This window comes from Onychomys torridus, chromosome 12, assembly GCF_903995425.1.
Source record: "Onychomys torridus chromosome 12, mOncTor1.1, whole genome shotgun sequence".
NCBI lineage: Eukaryota > Metazoa > Chordata > Mammalia > Rodentia > Cricetidae > Onychomys > Onychomys torridus.
The window spans coordinates 71773757-71795020 of NC_050454.1; the positions used below are offsets into that span (position 1 = coordinate 71773757).

The following is a 21264-nucleotide window of genomic DNA, read 5'->3' on the forward strand; positions in this document are numbered from 1 at the left end:
CTTCAGGGGAAAAAAACCCCCTAAGTTTGGGGAACTACCTAGAATATAAACTCTACCCTACAAGAGCTCCCTGCTCAAAGTGCACCTTAGTGTGAAGTTCAGCAGGAGCACTGTACAGAAAGTGTGATAAACACGGCAAGAGGCACAGAGCATTTCTGAGAAGCTCTGCCCTTGGGTGCCTGAAGTCACCCAGCACCAGCTGGGGTAGCACCCATGCAAACATCGCTGGCAGGACCCAGAAGCAACACAGCCTGACTGCACATGGGTAGCTCTACGAGAGCTGAGTGTGAGGGCATGGACCTCACAGCGACCCCAGCTACCCAGGCACACAGCAAGTGCACAGCATCAGCACTGCACGGCTCTTACCTTCACAGAGTTGTAGAAGGCTTCGAACACACCCACACTTTTGGCACTCAGCTGGAGGTTGACAGTCCCTTCCATTGTCAAAGACACTCCCTGATGCTGGACAGAGTCCTTGCTAGAGATGACCACCACACCAGAGAGCATTTCCTGGGGACAAGAGGCAGGTGGTCTTTGTGAATTTGAGACCAGCCTGTCTACAGAGTGAGTTCTAGAACAGCCAGGGCTACACAGAGAAACCCTGTCTTGAAAAACAAAACAAAACACAAAATAAAAATCAAAATACTAATTTGTTGATAAATCAGTCATTCTTATAATATATACTATGCTATTTTATATTATAAAATATTCCTATTTAAAAAATAAAATAAAATAAAAAAGCTCTCTCCCAACTCTTACCCAGATGCTCAACACAAAGAACACGCTCTGAAAGGAAATCCAGAGCTCTAGAGAGTAGCCATGCCTTACCACAGACACCGGACAGGGCCTTCAGCTGATGACATCTCACAGAGAAACTCCTACAAGTGTATGGTGTTTAGGGAGAAGAGCCATGGCCTTTGCCAGCCTAAGAAAGCTGCAGTAACTGGAAACAAGGATGAGGGAGCACGCAGCTCCATGTTATACATATGCAGAAAGCATAGAAGGCGGGCAGAATGTTCTAGACTACACACCATACCCTCTATGCAGACACTCGAACCTGTGTTCTTCATCAAAGTAGGCAGCATGGCCGCCTCATTGACCTGGAGAAAAACTCAACTCTTCCTTGAGGCAAAGGGCCAAAGTGCCAATCCGCCACCTATGGCACAAAGGTTCAGTCTCTGCTCTGGAGACACTGGAGGTGGACCAGGACCCCAAGCCCACCCTAACCAGATCCCCAGATTAGCCTGAGTGTGCACACAGTGCAAGCTTCCTGTTTACCCCTGGCCTCTCGGCCTTGTGATCACCTTTGACCAAGAAGACACTGTCTGTCAATAAAATATAAGAGGCCACTCCACACTGCATGATGACTCTTGTTCCCAGAAATAAATGGCCAGACCATAACTGGGACTCTGTATTGAAGATGAGGAACAGTCACATCAGGGACAGCATGGGCACCTGGTCTGTCTCTGACATCTGGGGTTTAGAAGTGTGCCAGAACATCACTGTGTGTACACATGGCATTTCATTACCATTCTTCTGTCAACAGGCACACAGGCTGATGACGGCATACCTTGGCTATCATGAATAGGGCTGTAATAATTTTTTTTTTTTTTTTTGAGCTGAGGATCGAATCCAGGGCCTTGCAAGTATTTTTAAAGTTGTATACTGCCCCAATTTTTTAAAAAAGAAAGTGCTGGGGGTAATATTTGTATGTGATTTCTTGTATGTGCAAAACACACTTTTGAAAAGCTGAGAAGCTGACAGATGTAACTACCAAACAGAAGGGATGGAGGATGGTGGAAGGAGGGGGGTGTTACCTGTCTTGAAATGTGAACTCTTCGAACCAGATGAACTGGTGACTTTTACCACAGTAAGTTCATTTTTAAGTATGACCTGAATGAAAGTCTCTTGAATCTGGGTAACTGAGGGAGGCACTTTCTCTGAAGACTGCAGGCTACAGCATTCTATCTGGACTCTCTGGCAAGAGAATAAAACACTCGGCTAGACCCTTCGGCCATGCTCCCTCCGTGCCAACAGCACTGCAGCATGATGAACAGCATGTGAACATGTGCGCGCGCACACACAGACTTTAAAAACACAAACATATTTTAAGGTAATGCTACTCGCTCCTGAATTTTGCCAAAATGAAAATGGAAGCTCATCTTCACCCCAGAACCTCCGCACAAACAACTGTAGCAATTTTACTTGTATCTACCCAGATGTCCTATGGAGGGGTGGACGGGTGCTCAGGCTGTGGTTCATTCATTTAGGGTCAGGCAACCCAGCAATAAAGAGTTGAGAACTAAGCTAGGGCTGATGGTACACACCTAAATGCCAGAACTGAGAGGGGGTGTCAGCTGGGCAAGAGGATTGTGAAATTTGGGGCCAGTGGGGGCTACATAGTCAAGCCCTATATGAAACTGTTCAGAGTTCTTCTTCATTACACAAAAGCAGTTCACAGCAATCCCTGCTCTCCACGTCGATGTGAACAGTGTCTGGTGGGATACTACTCGGTGAAGTTTTCACTTTTTGCTCCTGTGTGGAACTGTTTGACGTTACCACTGTACAGCTACAATGCAAACGTGAGAAGAGCAGTTCAACTTCCAAATGCCACCTACAAACGGGTGATCCGGACAGTGCTGCGCAGAGAAAAAATCAGCCGTAGCCACCTGGGTTTGGCAAGCTATACAGTGGTCTGAGTGTGCCTAACACACCCCAGCGTGCAGCTCTACCAGGTCATGCTGTGTCCAACTGGGGTTGGGTGCAGGGGGCTAGCACACTCATCTCCCACCAACGCATGATGGAGGTCAAGCCTGCGGCAGCAGCTCCCTGTGCCATGCAGTCTCTCCCCTGGACATCACACAGGACAGACAATACGACGCTCTGAGCTCAGCAAGTGTCTCCACTGGATGCTGCTGTCAGGCACTGGTTTGTTACTGCTCTTCTGGAGCAGCTGGAGCCCGCATACGAGATGGAGGGAAAACAGCCACTCCTCCCAGTCCACCAGCATCAGCCTTAGGGCTGCCAGATGGTTCAGCAGGTAAAGGCACCTGCACCAAACCTGATGTCAGGAGAGAACCCAGTCCACTAGTTGTCTTCTGACCTACACACACACACACACACACACACGCACGCACGCACGCACACACACACACACACACACACACACACACACACACGGATGAATGAATGAAGGAATGAAGGAATGAAATGGAAAAACGTCATTCTTCTCCCTGACTACAAGCTGAAGCCTAGAGTAGTACCTGGGGTTGGAGAAGAAATTACAGGTAGAACATCATTTATTACCACCACTCAAGAGCTGGGGCAGTGGTGTGTGTGTGTGTGTGTGTGTGTGTGTGTGTGTGTGTGTGTGTGTGTGTTCACGCGTGCGCACATACATGCAAACTCAATTGAAACTGAAACAGTGATGGAGAGCAGATACAAGAGTGGCTTTGTCCGAGGTGGTGGTGGTGGCGGTGGCGCACGCCTTTAATCCCGGCACTCGGGAGGCAGAGGCAGGCGGATCTCTGTGAGTTCGAGGCCAGCCTGGGCTACAGAGCGAGTTCCAGGACAGCCAGAACTGTTTCACAAGAAACCCTGTCTGGAAAAACCAAATAAAAAAAAAAAGAGTGGCTTCACTTTGAATGTCTCAGAGACTTACCTTGCTAAGAAGTCAGTCAGTAATCAAGGGCAAAGATATGGCATTGAGGAAGGGGTGTCAGGGAAGACTATCCCCAGATGTTCAACTGCAGTCATATTTGCCCGCCAACCACCCAACACATGCCCTCTCACTCCTTCTTCTGAGCTGCCTGGCACTGGGGCCACCCACAAAGCATTCTGCCTTGGCTGCAGTGGAAGCCAAGGACAGACAGACCAGTAGGGCACTGATGCAGCCTGGGGCATTGATGGGGTACTTAGTGGGGAGGAGTCAGCAAAGGGAGGCTGTGGTGATACTGATTTTCAACTTGACAGGATTACCTAGGAGACAAGCCTCTGGGCGGGCCTGTGAGGACTATCCAGATTAGGTTAACTGGGGTAAGGAAACCCACCCTAACTACAGGAAAGAACGAAACAGAAAAGTAGCTGAGCACTGACATTCTCAGCTTCCTGACTGCAGACGCAATTGGACCAGCTGCCTCAAGACCCTTCACCATGAATTCCCCCAGCGACTGTGAGCCACAATCAACCCTGTTCTCTGAGCTGCCTTTGTTGGGGCATTTTATCTCAGCAATAGGAGAAGTAACTAACACAGGGACCAACTCCAAACGGCCCTGGGCTGGCTCTGACACGGCTGGGCATGAAGCTCTGCACCCAGAGACTAGGTGGGGAATGCAGATTTCAGGTCACATGGAGGCCTGGTGAGCAGCATGAACAGAACTCAGGGTGAAGCTGGGGCAGGGAGAAAGCAGGGTTCATCACACTGATGTGCAGGGTGCATGGCATGCTTAGACCTACCCAGCTGCAGAGCCTAAGTGAGACAGCCTGCAGGGGCCAGCACAAGAGCAGCTGTGGCCCACAAGCACAGAACCATAAAGACAATTTTGCTGCAGCCCAATCTCAAACAGGCTGGGATAATTCTCAAAACACCTTTCATGGATGACATGAAGACTGGGTTATGAAATAGGAAAAAAGCGCTTTCAGGAGTATTAGGTTACCAGTGAGGAGAGAGGTCCACTTACAGTTCCTAAATGGTGCAGACCCTGCATGTGCCCCTGCAATCCCTCCCGGTGTGAAGATGTCCCTCTTACACTCTCACAACACTACAGCTCATTTGTTAGGAGTCTAGCAGGACAACTGTCCTGCTCACTGTTCTAGTACTGTGAGGAGACACCATGGCCAAGGCAACTTACAGAACAGTGTTCAACTGGGAGTTTGCTCACAGCTTCGGAGGGTGAGTCCATGACCATCATGGTGGGGAGCATGGCAGCAGACAGGCGGGCAGGTGCTAGAGCAGTAGCTAAGAGCTTATATCCTGATCCATAGACCCAACTCAGAGAGACTGCACTTGGTGTTGGCTTCAGAAACCTCAAATCCCAGTGACACACCTCCTAATCCTTCCCAAACAGTTCCACCTACTCTGGACCAAGTATTCAAATATATGAGCTTATGGGGGCCACTCTCATTCCAACAACCATAGTAATGTAGAACAGTTACGCTTTCTTTCTTTTTTTATTTCATTTCATGAGTTTGAGTGTTTTACTTACATGTACACCTGTGCACTATATGCATGCTTGGCGCCCTTGGAGGTCAGAAGAGGGTGTGGGATCCCCTGTAACTGGGATCCTGAGCTGGCTGTAGGCCACTAAGTAGATTCTGGGAATCAAACCAGGATCCTCTACAAAAGTAGCCAGTGCTCTGAACAACCTCTCCAGCCCCAAGCTTTCATTTTTAAACAGCATTTCAGTTTTGCAACTTTTCCTTATAATGAGCTGTTGTGTAAAAGGTTTCTCCTATGTATATGTGTATGTATGTATGTAATGTATTTTGAGACAGGGTTTCTCTGTGTAGTTTTGGTGCCTGTCCTGGATCTCACTCTGTAGACCAGGCTGGCCTCAAACTCACAGAGATCTGGCTGGCTCTGCCTCCCGAGTGCTGGGATTAAAGGCGTGTGCCACCACAACCCAGCTCTCCTCTTTATTTTTAAAGTTACATCGATGCCAAGTGAGATGAAATGAACAGAGTTCTGGGTCTTTAGGGGGAGGTAGGTAACAGTCACCAGCCGTGGCACAGGAGCCCTGTCACAGTAGCCTGGCTGTGCTTGGGGTGCACCTCCTTTATATTTCACAGCTCTAATATTCGACAGTGTCACTTTCATGAGCACATGTGTCAGACTTAGAATAAGGCATTTGGAATTCATAAAAACAATGAGTCATATTTACATTACGAGAAGATTTACTGCAGGGTTCTTCTGGCCAATGAGCTCACCCAGTGCACCAAAGATATAACATAACTCACAATGTCATATACATTTTCGTTCAAGTACTGTTACTGCTCCACACAGAATAGAGGATAACCACCTTGGGGCTCAAACATGCTAGAATCTGTACATCCTGCTTGGATGCTGACCCTCAGTCCTCCTGTCCACAGTGGGCAGGATCTGGCAACAGTGCACTGCTTAGCAGGCACTTGTGGAGAAGGCTGCCATATTCACATCATGGCAGAATAGTTCTGAGGGAGAACAGACTATGGGACGTAGGGAAAATAGAACAATACGACCACTTAGCATCTGAGCCTCCACCATGGGTCAAATTTATGGTCAGCCTGTAAGTGCCATCTCTCAGTTCTGAAAATACAACATTTGAGTAGGTGCTGTTTCCTTCCCACAGAGGAGAATTAAGACCCAGAGTCCCAGACTTAGGAATAAAAGGATGGTGACTCCTGACTGCAATCCCAACACTCCAGGTGCTACTACAGGGGGACTGCTGCAAGTTCAAGGGCAGCCTCAGCTACAGTGAATTCCAGGTCAACCTGAGTGACAGACAGACCGAAAAAACAAGGAAGTACCTGGTGCCAAGTACTACCCAAATTTGATCCCCAGGACACACGTGGTGGACAGGAGAGTGGACTGACTCAGTGTCTGTCTGTCTCTTACACATACACACTAACATACACATATAAATAAGTGCTATTATGAAATAGTACTAGTGACATACTCCCACAGAAAATTTAAAATGTTGGTGGAAATATGGAATTAGAAGTCAAGTTTTCAACCTAATGGGAAGACCTTTAGGAGAAGGTGGCCTCGGAACAAGGCTGCAAAGGCCACATGTCTTGGGATGAACACCCCAATTTATTCTTTGTTCCCTAATTACAGGGTAAACCTATTTACAGGAATCCTAAAATCTCTACCCCCATATTTATTTTAGTCATCCTCTTAAGAATGACTAGTTTCAGCAGGGTGGTGGTGGCGCACGCCTGTAATCCCAGCACTCGGGAGGCAGAGGCAGGCGGATCTCTGTGAGTTCAAGGCCAGCCTGGTCTACAGATAGTCCAGGACAGGCTCCAAAACTACAGAGAAACCCTGTCTCGAAAAACCAAAAAAAAAAAAAAAAAAGACTAGTTTCAAAATTAAAAAAAAAAAAAAAAAAAAAAGTTCTTTGGCCAGGCAGTGGTGGCATACACCTTAGTCCCTTGGGAGGCACAGGCAGATGGATCTCTGTGAGTTTGGGGCCAGCCTGGTCTACAGAGAAAGTTCCAGGACAGTCAGAGCTATACAGCGAAAACCCATCTCAGAAAAACAAACAAACAAAAGAATAACTAGTATCCAGTATACATACTGTACCTATATAGTTCTTCCTTTCTGATTAATGCCTATAAAAAATCAATTCACAGGTTTTCAACACGTATTAAGTAGCAGGTACTTGATACAAAGGATAAAATAAATAAGAGGGGCTATATCAGGCTGGGTGTGGTGGCGAAAACCTTTAATCCCAGCACTCTGGAAGGCAGAGGCAGGTGCACCTCTGAGTTCCAGGGCAGCCAGGACTACACAGAGAAACCCTGTCCTGAAAAAACTAAACAAACAAATAAATAAATAGAAAAAATAAAGGGCTGAGTTTTGCTGTATCCAAATTATATCTCTAGTGTGTGTGTATCTGTACATAAATTTTATTTCTACAAAACTATTAACTGGGGAAAAAAGTAGAGCCACCCAGCTCTCAACTGGACTCAGAAGTGTTAGGTTTTTGCTATACTTACTTTTGCTACATTTGGTCTGTACACACAGGCAAGAACAAATGCACACGCACACATATTATAGCCAGACCTTCTGAGTTACTATGGCAACGTTCAGCACATGGAAGGGGCTCCCGTAACTAAGATACACTCGGGAAATTCAACACTGATACAAAATTACTGCTTGGCAAAGTTGTGCATTGTATTTTGGTGCTCCCCTTTAGTTTCATCTTAAACAATTTTATTGCCTTACCTTTTAAAACTATTTATTTCAAATTATGTGCATGTGCGTGCAAGTGCAATCAGACTCCCTGGAGTGGGGAGTTCCAGGTGGTCGAGTGGCCTGACATGGATGCTGGGAAGCCAACTTGGATCCTCTCCACGATAAGTACCTGCTCTTAACAGCTGGCCCATCTCTCCAGCCCCTTTTCTTTTCTGAGACAGGACCTTATGGATCCTCGGCTTGTATCAAACTCAATATGCAGCTGAGGATGCCCATAAACGTCTTTCTGACCCTCCTACTCTAACTCCCCCGTGGTAAGGGTACAGGCACCCACCACATCTGGTGTTACACAGCACCAAAGACTGAGCCCCGGGCTTGGTGCACGCTGGCAACCATCTTACCATCAGAGCCACTTCCTCAGCCCCAGTTTTTCTTAAGAATGTGGTAACAGTTTGACAGTGTCCCTGAACTGAGGCAGGACAGGCTGTTTCCTTTATAAACTGATTAAATATTTTGGCAGTGATCTAGCAATCTGCCATAGAGTCCAGAGTCCCTTTTATCAGGGGCGATGGCACCTTGGTGGTGTTTGGGTTTTTGGTTTTGGGGGGGAGGGGGTCTTGGAATGTTGACATCTGGACAAAAAAAAACAAATGTGGCTTTGTGTCGTGGGGGTGGAAGTGGGGTGGGTCACTGGAATCTTTATAACTATCAGGCTTCCAGTTTTTAGCATCCGTTATAGACGTCCACCGGGATGTTTCCCTTTTCAGCAGCGCCTTGCACTTGTATGACCAGGCACCGCGCTCAACTGTGTGCAGACGCGAGCTGCATGTTACAATCGCTCCTGTCTCCGCCGGTAGAACCGGGGCGCTCGCACTCTACAGCATTCTAGGGTGACGACTCCTGACGTGACGACAGGCTTCAGAGGAGAGTTTTGCATTCGGAGCGACCAGGGCCCGAAGCACACCTTGTCGGTTTTCAAGGCTCTTCTGCACCAGCTCTTCACCCGAGAGCGACGGCTCGGGCCTGGGCCCCGCCGCCCGCCCGCAGACGCGCCCCCGGCCCCTCCACTTACCCCGGCGTGATACACTTTATTCGCTCTTTTGATCTTGATGTCCAGGGAGGTCCCCATCTCGGATTATCCGCAGAGGCCGCAACAGCCCGGCACTCGTGACCCGGCCGCCCCGCCCCCTGCCCCGCCCCTCTCCCGCTCCTTCCGCAGTGGTGCCACGTGACCGGCGTTCGCTCCGCTCCTCACCCCCCTCCCCGCTTCCGGCACAGGAGCCGGACTTAGCACGAACAGGGGCACGGAACCCACGCACACACTTCCGGGAAGGCTGTCGGGAGCTCGCGGTTCTCCCGGCGTGCCCCGCGGCGGGGGGCCAGGCGAGGCCGCTTCGCGGCGGCGCTTTCCACGCCGGAAGGGTGCCTTCCCGTCAGGCTATGCGCGGAGGGCTGCGCTGCGGAGGTGGGTTTCCGGAAGCGACAGCAGGAATGTGTCCCCGCCTGTCATCGCCTTCCTCCTTCCCGGTAGCGATGTCCGTTTCCTGATAATCGGAGGCGCCCGCGCCCCGGACCTCGCAGCGGGACCCTCCCTGCCAACCGCAGGGGCGTGGCCCCGCACTAGCGGCCCGCCGTTCGCTGATTGGCGGAGGGCTTCGGCCACGCCCCCGGGCCACGCCCGCGGCGCCTGGCCAAGGTCTCGGGCAGCGCCGGGTGACCTCGCTCGGTCGCGGACTCCCCGCCAGCCGGGCTCGCGGCCGGCCGCAGGGGCCTCTGGGTAGTCCCCAGGCGCTCGCCCTGGAAGCGGTCTCTGAGCGCTCCGTGGGGCACCCCGGCGGCTGCGCCAGCAGGAAGGCCGGCTTCCGAGCTGAAACGGACCTGCGTGCTCGCCTTCTTCCCAGCCGCCTGCCGCAGTGGACGCCGGAAGTTTAGGGAGGCTATTTCCGCCAGCCCGCGGTTCGCCCGCGTACTAGTTACTGAATTCCGACCTCTCGTAAATGTGTAAACGGGACTCTTCCCATAAGCAGAAGGGCAAATCTTAATGTTTTGTTACCTAAAATGATGTGGTGGAAAAAAAATGGCATTTGTTTAAATTCCTTGGTTCTGATTTTCTTATATATATATATATATATATATATATATATATATATATATATATATATGATTTATATCACTTTTAAGATAGCATTTCTCTGTAAATAGGTTTCGTGAATGTCAAGAGCCTTGCTCTTAAGATGTTTCGTAGGCCGAAAGTGATGTACGACGGCTGCAATTGCTTTTGAAGGTTAAATGAGATGTCTCTGAGTATTAAGGGCCCCGTTTTCAGCTCTTTCCTCTACCCTCACGATCCTGTGTCTTAAAGACTTTCCAAGCGATTCTAAAACGAGTCACTTGGGACTCATAATCATAGTCTAGAGTATTTGCAAATCGAGAAGTAGATCCTGTTCTCTGAGACTCAACCACCATTTTCAGTTTATGGGGATGGGAGGAATCTCAGTGCAGGGAAAGGAACAGAAAAGCGTCGCTTTCCATGTATCCACATTCTAGGCTTGCTTATTGCAGCAAACAGGCTCCGTTCTCATACAGATTCTTGTTCTCCAGGGCAGGTGTGCCCGATTTCCTCTTCGAAGGTTGCACACATGATTAAGTACTGTAAAGAGCTCTCCTTCCAAGAATTACCAGTGTTTATTGAGTCGTCTTATGTAGTGGCTTCCGAACAATCCTAAAGTTCATTTACCCAAACACCGATCTTTCTGAATTTTCTTACCATCCCTTAATCTCACATTAGGTACCTAAGACCACTTTGAGTCAGCTTCAGCTACTAAATATCAAACTATGCCAAAGTGACAATCTTGTGACCCAAGTGGGACCCTAGGTCTTTTGCAGGAGTAATAAAATCAAAGTTGTGATTATGACGTGGAAACAAGAAGGGAAGGAGGCAAGTATCTAGCAGACCACAGCTGCGGCCCTGCGAACTGACCCCTGCTTTTCTTTATAACTGCTGTTGTCTGAAAACCTTCAGAAATAACTTCTCCCCAGACAGTTTCCTGGGAGATCTGTCTCCAGCATGTCTTCTCTGTCACCCCACTGCCAGCATCCACCAGTACACCCCGTGGAGAGCTGTTCCTGAAAGATGGCTCAAGACCATTTATCTTCCATGGGGTTCTCTTGAACTCAGTGAGTAAGGGCACTGACCCACCATATCTGTTGACAACCTGAGTTCCATTCCTGGCGAAACAAGAGAACCAACGCCCATAGGTTGTTCTCTAACCTCCACATGTGCACACACAGTAAATAGAAGTTTATTTTTTAAATATTACACATCCTTGCCACACAGGAGACATCCTGTGACCGTTCCACACTGCCATCCCTGTTTGGTCATCTCGTTCTCTCCTGAAACACGAGAGTAAGCTAGCATGGTGATGAAACAGACTCTCCTGCCAATGGGTACGGCTGGTGCCTATGAAAGATCATCCTCCCATACTGGATCACTTCCCACCACTAGATCACAGGGCCCCAGCCTTCTTGTGTTCACTCCTGGGCCTTTCCTGTTATCAACCGGAGGATTCAGAAAAAAAATGGTGGAAGCAGAATTAGATGTTCATCTTTTTATTAAGTGTTGGAAAATAACTCTTGATTGTAGACATCTTTCAGGGATGCTGTATCTTAGTTCCTTTTTAAATTTTTATGTATGTTATGGGTCTTTTGCCTACATGTATATCTATGCACACCTGTGTGCCCGGTGCTCATGGAGGCCAAAAGAGGGCATCAGATCTGGAACTCGAGTTACAGACAGTTGTGGTGCTGGGATTCTAACCAGGCTCTCTACAAGAGCAGCCGGCGCTTCTAACTGATGAGCTGTCTCTTCAGCCCCTGGTTTCCCTAGTCACTGTTGTGGTGACGTCCATGGCGAGAAGCAACTCAAGGAAGGAAGGGTACAGTCCACCATGGCGTGGGAGCCATGGCAGCCGAAGCTTGAGGCAGCTCATCACATCCACAGTCAGGAAGCAGGAAGAGGAAAACTGGTACTTAACTAGCTTCTCCTTCCATGCCATCCAGAGCCCTGCCCGGCCGGTGTTATATAATGTGCCATCCACACTTAAGGGGAATCTTCTCACTTCAGTTAGTCTAGAAAGTCCCTCACAGACTCGCCCAGGGATTCATCCCCAAGGCAATTCTAGAATCTGGTCAAGTTTACAATATTAACCATTACACCAGTGTCCAGTTATTAGCTCCCTGGCAATTCTGGGTCAACAGCAACAGTCCCGCTGGGCATTTTAAACTAGGTTCTCTCCTTTGGGCCCTCTGTAAGGACTGGAGGGCAGGCTTCCTGAGCTGCTGGTGATTTAGTCTCAACAGCTCTCAACTAGATCACTCTTCAAAACTTGCCTGTAACTAAAGTGAACTTCCTATGTCTGATGACTAATGGACTTAGGATATGGAGACCGTTCCTTTTTCCCCAGTTCAGGACAACTCTGAAGGACTGTTCAGGTCCAAAGCTCTCTCTACTATCAAGTGTGGCACAACAAAATATTCAGTAGTTTGAAATAACAAACATTCATAATATTGAAATACATGCAGGCCAGGTACAACTGAATGAGCCTGGCCCAAGGTCTCTGGTAATCTGGCTTCAGATGTTGGACAGGGCTACAGACTTATGCTATGGGAACATTACAGTCTTTTCACCTGAGGAAGGGAATAACAAAGTGAAAGCACTTCTAAGGTTTGTGAGAGTCTGGCTGTCACCCTCCCAACTCCAGAGGTGATGCAGGTCATCTGATCACTGCGCTTTGTGCTCAATGTAGTTGCCAGGATAAAGGACTGCCAATCAAATATGAAAGCAAGCAGGGGTGCAGTGTCATAGGGAAGGGCAATTTTAAAGTAAATGAGGTGGGAGCTTCATCAACTGATAATGAAGAAGGACCATCATAGGCTACAAACTTGAAAAGCTGTCAACAGGGTTGATTGTCTCTGAGGACTATGGGGGGATATTTATACCAGGCCTTTCTTGTTGGCTGTCTTCCTGGGACTCTACATGTTTGTTTTGTTTTTTAACACATCTTTGTTGTCACATGCACCCACCCTCTCTACACTTGCCCTCTTAGTAAATACCCTGGCCCCTCCTACTAAGGCCTACACTAATGACCACTTTTTAACTTAATGATCTCTATAAAGACCTTATTTCCAAATACAATAGCATTCTGAAGTCTAAGATTCAAGTCCTTGGGGTTAGGATTTGAATTTGGCAGGGACACAATTCAACTTAAAATTTGTAGCAGTAAAATATATGTAACAAAAATATAAAGGTAAACGGGCTGGGGCAATTACTAGATTTTAACACTACTCAATTTTCCATGGTAGACTAAACGTGAAGGCATTAGGAGCTCCGAGGAACAGAGTAAGAAAAACAAATAAGCAAGGCAGCCTAACCTACCTGGTGAGCTCCGGTCGGTGAGGAAGCCCATCTCAAAGAAAGAAAGAGAGAGAGAGAGAGAGAGAGAGAGAGAGAGAGAGAGAGAAAGAAAGAAAGAAAAGTACAAAGTAACCGCAGATGAGCAGCACTTGGCCTCCAGCATCAGCATTTGGACACACACAAGCAAAGAAAAATGTTGATCCTTGTTGAAGGTGGGGTGAGGACTTTTGTACACACTTGAATTCTCTCACAGGAGATAGGATAAATCACTGAGTCAGGTGACATTTTTAAAATATAAACCTGAAGTATTTTTAATTCTTATCATTCTTTGTAGATTCCTCCCAACTCTCAGACAGACTTGGTCTTAGATCATAGAATGTGTGATGAACAAGATGACCCACCAAATACTAAAAATGACATTCTAAGGAAGGACTACAGAAAGAGGAGGGGGCCGGTCCTGGGGTCACATGTGACAGGCCCTGTGGAGTCAGAGACCCACCTGGGGATGGAGGGAAGCAGGGCTGCAGAAACCATGACGGGATGCCTGAGAGGCTGAGGGAGGAAAGGAGAGATTGATAGAATCAGCAAGGGTGAACTGTGGGCTGACTTAGCTAATGTAAGGTTCCGGCCGGAACCAGTCATTCTTGTAGCTTGTGGCCCAGGCACTGCTCAGCTAGGCATGGTCAGATAGATACCCAGCAAACATGGCCTTTATCCCAGGTGGAGAAGTCAGAAGTCGAGGAGACGGGATGTGAAGAGGGACTTCTCAAACACTTACCAGTTGAGCTCCAGCTGGTTGCAAGAATGATTTTCCCTTAGCAGAAATGGCTACAGGAAAGCCAAACTGGGTTAATTTTTAGAGAAATGACTGCCTTTTTTTTCTTTTTTGGTCATTTCTGTGTTGTGCTTGTGAATTTTGAAATAGTTGAAATTTTGATATATACAAAAATCAATAGGCCTTTCTAGTTACAGCAATAAGCAGGAAATGAAATGAAGATAGGGAATACATTTTCAATAGCAATAAAAACATAAACTATTTGTAGCTAGAGTTTTCCTGCCTGGCCCACAGTCAGGACAAATCTCTCTCACCTGCCAGGCCCATAGACGCTCAGACCCAACCAAGTAAACACACAGAAACTTACATTATTTACAAACTGTATGGCCGTGGCAGGCTTCTTTCTGTCTAGTTCTTCGATCATAAATTAACCCATTTCTGTTAGTCTATAAGTTGCCACGTGGCTCGTGGCTTACCAGTACCTTACATCTCACTTCTCATGGCAGCGGCTTGCAATATCTCTGCCTCAGCCTTCCTGTTCCCAGAATTCTCTTCTCTGCTTCTCCCGCCTATACTTCCTGCCCGGCTACCGGCCAATCAGCACTTTATTTACACAGAGTGACATCCACAGCAACTATTTGCAGTCGTTGGAATGTGATGTATGCTGGAGCCATATGAATAAGGCCGAGATGCTGAGTTGAGCCATATCACATGGGCAGGTTTACAGTGTTTCTGAATAGGAATGCTAAATATATTTAAATGTCCAGTTGTATTGTCTAGCTCTAATTAATTCCTCTGACCACCATAATACAATTTGAATGAGAAAACTTATTGATTTTTTTTTCCCCGAGACAGGGTTTCTCTGTGTAGCTTTTTCCTGGAACTCATTTGGTAGCTCAGGCTGGCCTCGAACTCAAGAGATCTGCCTGGCTCTGCCTCCCGAGTGCTGGGATTAAAGGTGTGCACCACCACCACGTGGCTTAGTGAAATTATTTTAAAATTCCCTCTTGAAAAAAATGTTTTTAAATGATATATCTTTTTATTTTTTGAATTGATAAACTAGGCATAGTGTTTCACACCTGTAATCCTGGTATTTGAAAAGCCAAGGCAGGAGCACTGTGAATTTGAAGGTAGCCTTGACTACATACCAAAATGCTATCTCAAAATTTTCAAAGGAGATTAATAAAAATTAGAGCAGGGAGCTGGGCAGTGGTGGCACATGCCTTTATTCCCAGCACTCGGAAGGCAGAGGCAGGTGGATCTGTGAGTTCAGGGCCAGCCGGGTCTACAGAGTGAGTTCAAGGACAGCCAGAGCTACACACAGAGTAACCCTGTCTCAGAAAAAAAAAAAAAAAAAAAAAATTAGAGCAAGGGACTGGAGAGATGGCTCAGCAGTTAAGAGCACTGGCTGCTCTTCCAGAGGTCCTGAGTTCAATTCCCAGAGGCAGAGGCAGACAGATGGATCTCTGTGAGTCTGAGGTCAGCCTGGTCTACAGAGGTCAGCCTGGTCTAGGAGGTGTCACAGACTCAGAAAGCAAAGGGCTGTTCACCCAGTAAATGACCTGATAGAAGAAAACTGAGATTCTGTCATCACACCGCAGGGGCAGCAGGAAGAAAGAAAGAGGGAAGGAAGCAGAGATGGATGGAGTACTGCCAGGGCTGATTCTCTGAGCTTGATCCTGGGGTCCCACGAGGTAGAAGGAGAGACCCACCTCCTGCAAATTGTCCTTTGACCTCCACACATGGGTGCCACACACAGAGACTAGCTGGATCCAGTTTCTTCCTCTTCTGCTAAGAAAGACACAGACCAATGATGCAAAGGCTCTCTCTTCAGATGACACAAAACACTTTGAGCTTCCCACACCAACACATGAAATTGTGGTTTCCCAAAGTTTATCAGCAATATGCAAATTATCCAAGCAATAATGCTGAAGTCACATTCTTTCTTGTAGATTGTTAATTCCTTGAACTGATAATTACCCATATGTGTGCTTTGTATGGCAGGGGGCATACGATGGTATTGAAATTTCTTTCCAATGAACAGAACACATAGATCATTGCCTTATACCTGGCATTGTGCCCTTAAAAAAAATCACTTAATAAACATGTGCCAAATTTCCTGTACTGTCAAAATATTAGTTAATCACATTTTTAAAAATTAAAAAAGGAAACAAACTGCAGGGCCCCCTGAACTGAATTCTCAAGCGACTACATGCTCTTTCCTCTTTGGGCCAATCAGCTGTGCTGCTAGAATGGAGGCATGAGCTATTCTGCAAATACCTTGGAGTGTCGGCTGTGTCAGGGTGTGGAGAATGCCTCAGAAGCCGAGGAAGTCCTTCCAGAGCAATGGACAAATGAAGACGTTGGAACCAAAAGCCTCACATTCTGAAAGGGATGCACAGAACACCTGCACACAAGGTCACATTTGCAGCAGGTTCAGGAGCTGCTGCAGCCCAGTGATGAAGGCGAAGCGGGAGTGCCGCAGCCTGCCTGCGTCGTCTCTGTCTCTGGTAATGCTAGGCACTTGTCCTGCCTCTGAGCCACATCCTTAGCCCTTGGCAGTTAGTTGTATCTGCAGCAGCTCACTCTACCGGGAACCGGTTGTCTTACGAAAAATGCATTTTAAGCTCCCAGGTAGTCCATGACATCAGCATGTTACAGGAAAAACCTGGATTTAAAAATGATGTCTTCTGAAAAAGAGATGCAATAATTTTCCACTAAGAATAGACATCATTCATTGAGGTCCATAATACAAGCTGAGAGTGGTCGATGGCCACTTGGGAGGCTGAGTCGGGAAGATCACTTGTGCCTGGGAATTCGAGGCTGGCCTGAGCAATGAGACTTTATTTTGAACGAGAAGGGAGAGGAAGAGAAAAAAATGGAGGGGGGGAGCAGCAAGATGTCTCATCTTGCTAAACCTCAATTTGTTCCCCAGAATCCACATGGTGGAAGGCGAAAACTGACTTTTACAAATTGTCCTGTGACTTCCTCGTACAATTCTGTGTCATGGTCACACCGCACCACACACATCACACACTCGAAATAATAATAAAGTGAAATAATAATACAGCAGACAGGATCTGAGTGTTGAACCAAATGGCTGAACCCCTTCCTCATCAGTCAACACGGTGCTGGGCAGGCCTCATCTCACCACACCCAGCCCCAAGAAACCTCCAGGATTGGAGTTGCCGAGTACAGTTCTAGTCGGTCTGTGCAATAGGGAAACATCAGGTTTTATTTCAGAGAATGCAGAGGGGATCAAGGAAGACCCCGTGAGATGGACTACTCCTCTGCCCTCAAAGAGTGATGGCAGGTCCACACTGCACGCGAGGTGATCTCAGGTGAGAGGAGTCAGACCCACAACGCCCCACATTGTGACGCTTGGATTTAGGACCACACTGTTGGGGGCTGGCAGAGCGTTTAGAGATGAAGAATTCTAACCTGTCTGCTTTAAAGGCTTGACATTAGGATCATGCAAGGCCCTGCGACTGGCCCTTTCCTCTTGGCCTTTCACATCCTATTGCCTGATAAGCCAGGCGAGCCCAAAAGGTCCTAGAAAATCAGCTGTGGACTGGGACCTCTGGAATTAGGCGGCAAAACAGGCCTTTTCTATTGACAAGGTAATCATTTCAGGTACTTTGTCATGAGAGTGCATAGCTCTGTTCATATGAAATATCTAGGAAAGGTAAAACCGTGAAGTACATTAGTGGATGCCGGCCGGAAGCAGGAGCAACCGCATAAGAGCAAGGGGAACCTTCTGGGTGTTGGAAAACGTAAGTGTGTCAGTTTACGAAAACACACCAAGTTTTACCCTATGATTGGTGACATTTGGGATGTGCAAATTATACCTAAACTGAAGCTGGGTGTTTTTGTTTATTTTCTTTTTAATTCAAAGATTCTTTCAGGACCAACCGTAACTAGCTGCTCAGTTGTGACATTCACAGAAACCGTCATACCTCCTGAGGGTGGGAGATGATACTGTATGTCAAGCCAGACTTGGAGTCCTTCAAAAACTAGAATGTGCAATTTCTAAACATAATTCTTATGTTAGCTCACAATACCAGTTCTGGGCCAAGAATATTAGCATGTTAAATTTAGGGCAACAAATGGAGCACTTGCCTCATTTGTGGGGGATGGTGATGTGCCTGGGAGCCCGAGAGAGCTCTGTGAGCTTTTCTTGACTGGGCAGCTGTTTGGGGCAGCTCCTGGCATGAGGAAAGGTATTCAGGGTGTAGACGTAAATGTCTTCCTTAACAACTGTGGCGTTGCTGAAGGCACACCACCGTCACCACAGAAATGCAGGCAGATTACAATAGGAAAATCCACCTTCAGAAGCAAAAGGGAGGATGGAACATTCTGAAACTAACATTTCTGTCCATATCAGTTGGCTGTCAAACTTGAATGAGCATCACATTCTCCTGATTCGTTAGCTAGGTTCCTAGGCTGGGTCCATGGAGCTGTGGCATTGAATTTCTGGAAATGAGAGTCTGAATCCATATCAAGCCCCGGAGAGGTTAAGCCCACACCCCTGAGGGAGCACAAGGCCGCAGATGAAGGTAGCTTATGGGGCTCTACTGTTTCAGTCCTGGGGAGGAGTTAGATCTATTTCATAGCCTGGTCTCCCTGCATGCTTCATACACACACACACACACACACACACACACACAGAGCTCTTCCTCCTGACCCCCCCCCCCATGGTGTTTTATGACAGTTTCTGAAGAGTTTCTCTTGCAGGAACCCCCAGTAGGACAAGGCTGTAACAGACACCAAATGTTTGCCTCTTTGCTATAAGGTGGCTTTTACTTGGGCCCGTAGAGGAGTCTGGAGAGCTCCCTGGTTCAAAACCCTGCTGAGGTGGGGAAGGAAGCCTGATTTGGCTGAGTTTGATAACTTAAGATCACCTTTTTGATGTCACATGGGAAAGCAGACTGTTGTCCTTTCTGTAAGACCCTGCACATAGCTGTAGCTCAGAGGTAGCCAGGGGTGACCACTAACTTTTTCTAAGACCTTTACTGTGGTAGTTTGGATGAGAAATGTCTCCCAGGGGCCCGTGTCTGGACACCCGGTTCCCAGGTGCAGGTGCTCAGGAGAACTGAGGATCAAACACATATATATTACAAAGGCTGTAGTGTGTGTGTGTGTGTGTGTGTGTGTGTGTGTGTTGCAGTCTCCAGTGTTGGAGAAGGAACCCAGGGCCTCATGCTTGCTGAGCAAGAGCTCCACCACCGACAGACCCATCTCATCCTCAACCTCAGCTGTTGTTTTGGACTAAGCTCCTCCACTGGGCCCAAAAATTCCGGACTAAAAATAAAAATGAGGTCAGCCATGCCAAAGTTCACATCAACAAACAGACCATCCAAGAAATCAGCAGTGAGAGGTGGCAGCCAATTTCTGAACCAGGCTAGTTTCAGTGTGTGATATGATGGAATTTCGTCTGCTTCATCTTTACTCATAGGTAACCTGATGTTAGCCTAGCCTGTTAGTTGTTTTTCTGCTGTTCCTTCTCCAGGGCACCGCCTTTTGTGACATTTGAAAAGATCATTCCGTTTCTGCTTCTGCTGCCCATCTCCTTTTGTAGAACCAGCCTCTCAGCCATGGACACTTCCTTGATTCTGTGCTGTGCATCTAACTCTAGAGTCACACACAAACCAATCAAGCACTCTCTCTCTCAGTGGATCTGATCGTGTCCTTGAGCATGTCAGGCAACAGTTCTTCCCCTGAGCTGCAGCCCCACCCCACCAATGAAGACCTCTAGACTGGGGGCCGGAGAGATAGCTCAGAGGTAAAGAGCACTTGATGCTCTTGCAGAAAGGATCCAGGTTTGGTCCCAGCACCCAGATGGCAGCTTAGAACCACGTGTAACTCCAGTTCCAGGGCAGCTGGTACCCACCTCAGGTTCTAGACATGTACATGATGAAAATGCCTACATGCAGGCAAACATTCATGCACATACAAATTAAAAAGAAAACCTTTAAAATTATCAAGCAAGTGATAGTCCACATCCATAATCCCAGCCCTGAGGAGGCAGAGGCAGAGGGAGCAGAAGGTGATGGGTACACAGTGAGTTTGAGCAGGCTTGGGTTAGGGAAGACTCTGTCTCGAACATTAAAATAACTGGGTGTTAGCAAGGTGGCTCAGTAGGTAAGGGTGCTTTCTGCTAAGGCTGACAACTTGAATTCAGTTCTCACGTGGTGGAAGGAGAACTGACGTCTGCAAGTTGTCCTCGGCATGTGTAGACATACAGACAATAGAAGAAATGGCCACGAGTGGTGACACACACCTTGAATCCCAGCACTCAGGAGGCAGAGGCAGGCAGGACTCTGAGTGTGAGGCCAGCCTGGTCCAGAGTGAGTTCCAGGACAGCCAGGGGAACATTGTGAGCCTGTCTTAACAAAACAAAACTAAACTACAGCAAGCAAACACACAAATAAACCAAATGAAAAGAAAAGAAGGAAGGAAGGAAGGAAGGAAGGAAGGAAGGAAGGAAGGAAGGAGGGAGGGAGGGAGGGAGGGAGGGAAGAAGGAAGGAAGGAAGGAAGGAGGGAGGGAGGGAGGGAGGGAAGAAAGAAGGAAGGAAGGAAGGAGGAAGGAAGGAAGGAAGAAAGGACGGAAGGGAGAAAGAAAGAAGCAGTTCAGTAAGTAAACAACCCGAGTCTCAGGAAGTCCCAGAAACAAACAAACAAAAAAAATATTAAAAAAAAAGAAAGAAAGAAAGAACTCTTAAGCCAGGTGACAGTGGCATACACCTTTAATCCCAGCACTCGGGAGGCAGAGGCAGGCAGATCTGTGAGTTCGAGGCCAGCCTGGTCTACAGAGTGAGTTCCAGGACAGCCACCAAAAACAACACAAAGAAACCCTGTCTCCCAAAAACAAAACAAAAATAAAAAATAAAAAAAAAAAAACCTCTTACTTAAGGTGAAATAAGAATAATAAGAAAAAAAAAAAGAATAAGAAACGTGTTTTTCTTTTGGTTTTTCAAGACAGAGTTCCTCTGTGTAGCCCTGGCTGTCCTGGAACTTCCTCTGTAGCCCAGGCTGGCCTCGAACTCACAGAGATCCACCTGCCTCTGCCTCCTGAGTGCTGGGATTAGAGGTGTGCGCCACCACTACTGCCTGATGCTCTAGTACAATCTTGAAAAATACGTTTTACATTAAAATAAAATTGGATCGTTTTCCCCTC

At 47.4% G+C, this 21264-nt stretch overlaps 1 protein-coding gene across 3 annotated transcripts in view; it reads right to left on the reverse strand.

Annotated features, from left to right (window-relative positions):
* Vps26c (VPS26 endosomal protein sorting factor C) overlaps nucleotides 1-9213 on the reverse strand; it is a 29792-nt gene extending 20579 nt beyond the window's left edge. For 2 of the 3 annotated variants that reach the window (XM_036203354.1, XM_036203356.1), the window contains exons 1-2: nucleotides 8970-9091; nucleotides 367-510 (exon numbers count right to left, since the gene is read on the reverse strand). In XM_036203354.1, the coding sequence (XP_036059247.1) occupies nucleotides 367-510; nucleotides 8970-9026 (201 nt within the window). In that variant the 5' untranslated portion in view covers nucleotides 9027-9091. Of the gene's footprint in view, nucleotides 1-366; nucleotides 511-8969 lie in introns of all 3 variants that reach the window. The other variant, XM_036203355.1, reaches the window with a different exon arrangement.
* Between the last annotated feature and the right edge of the window lie 12051 nt (nucleotides 9214-21264).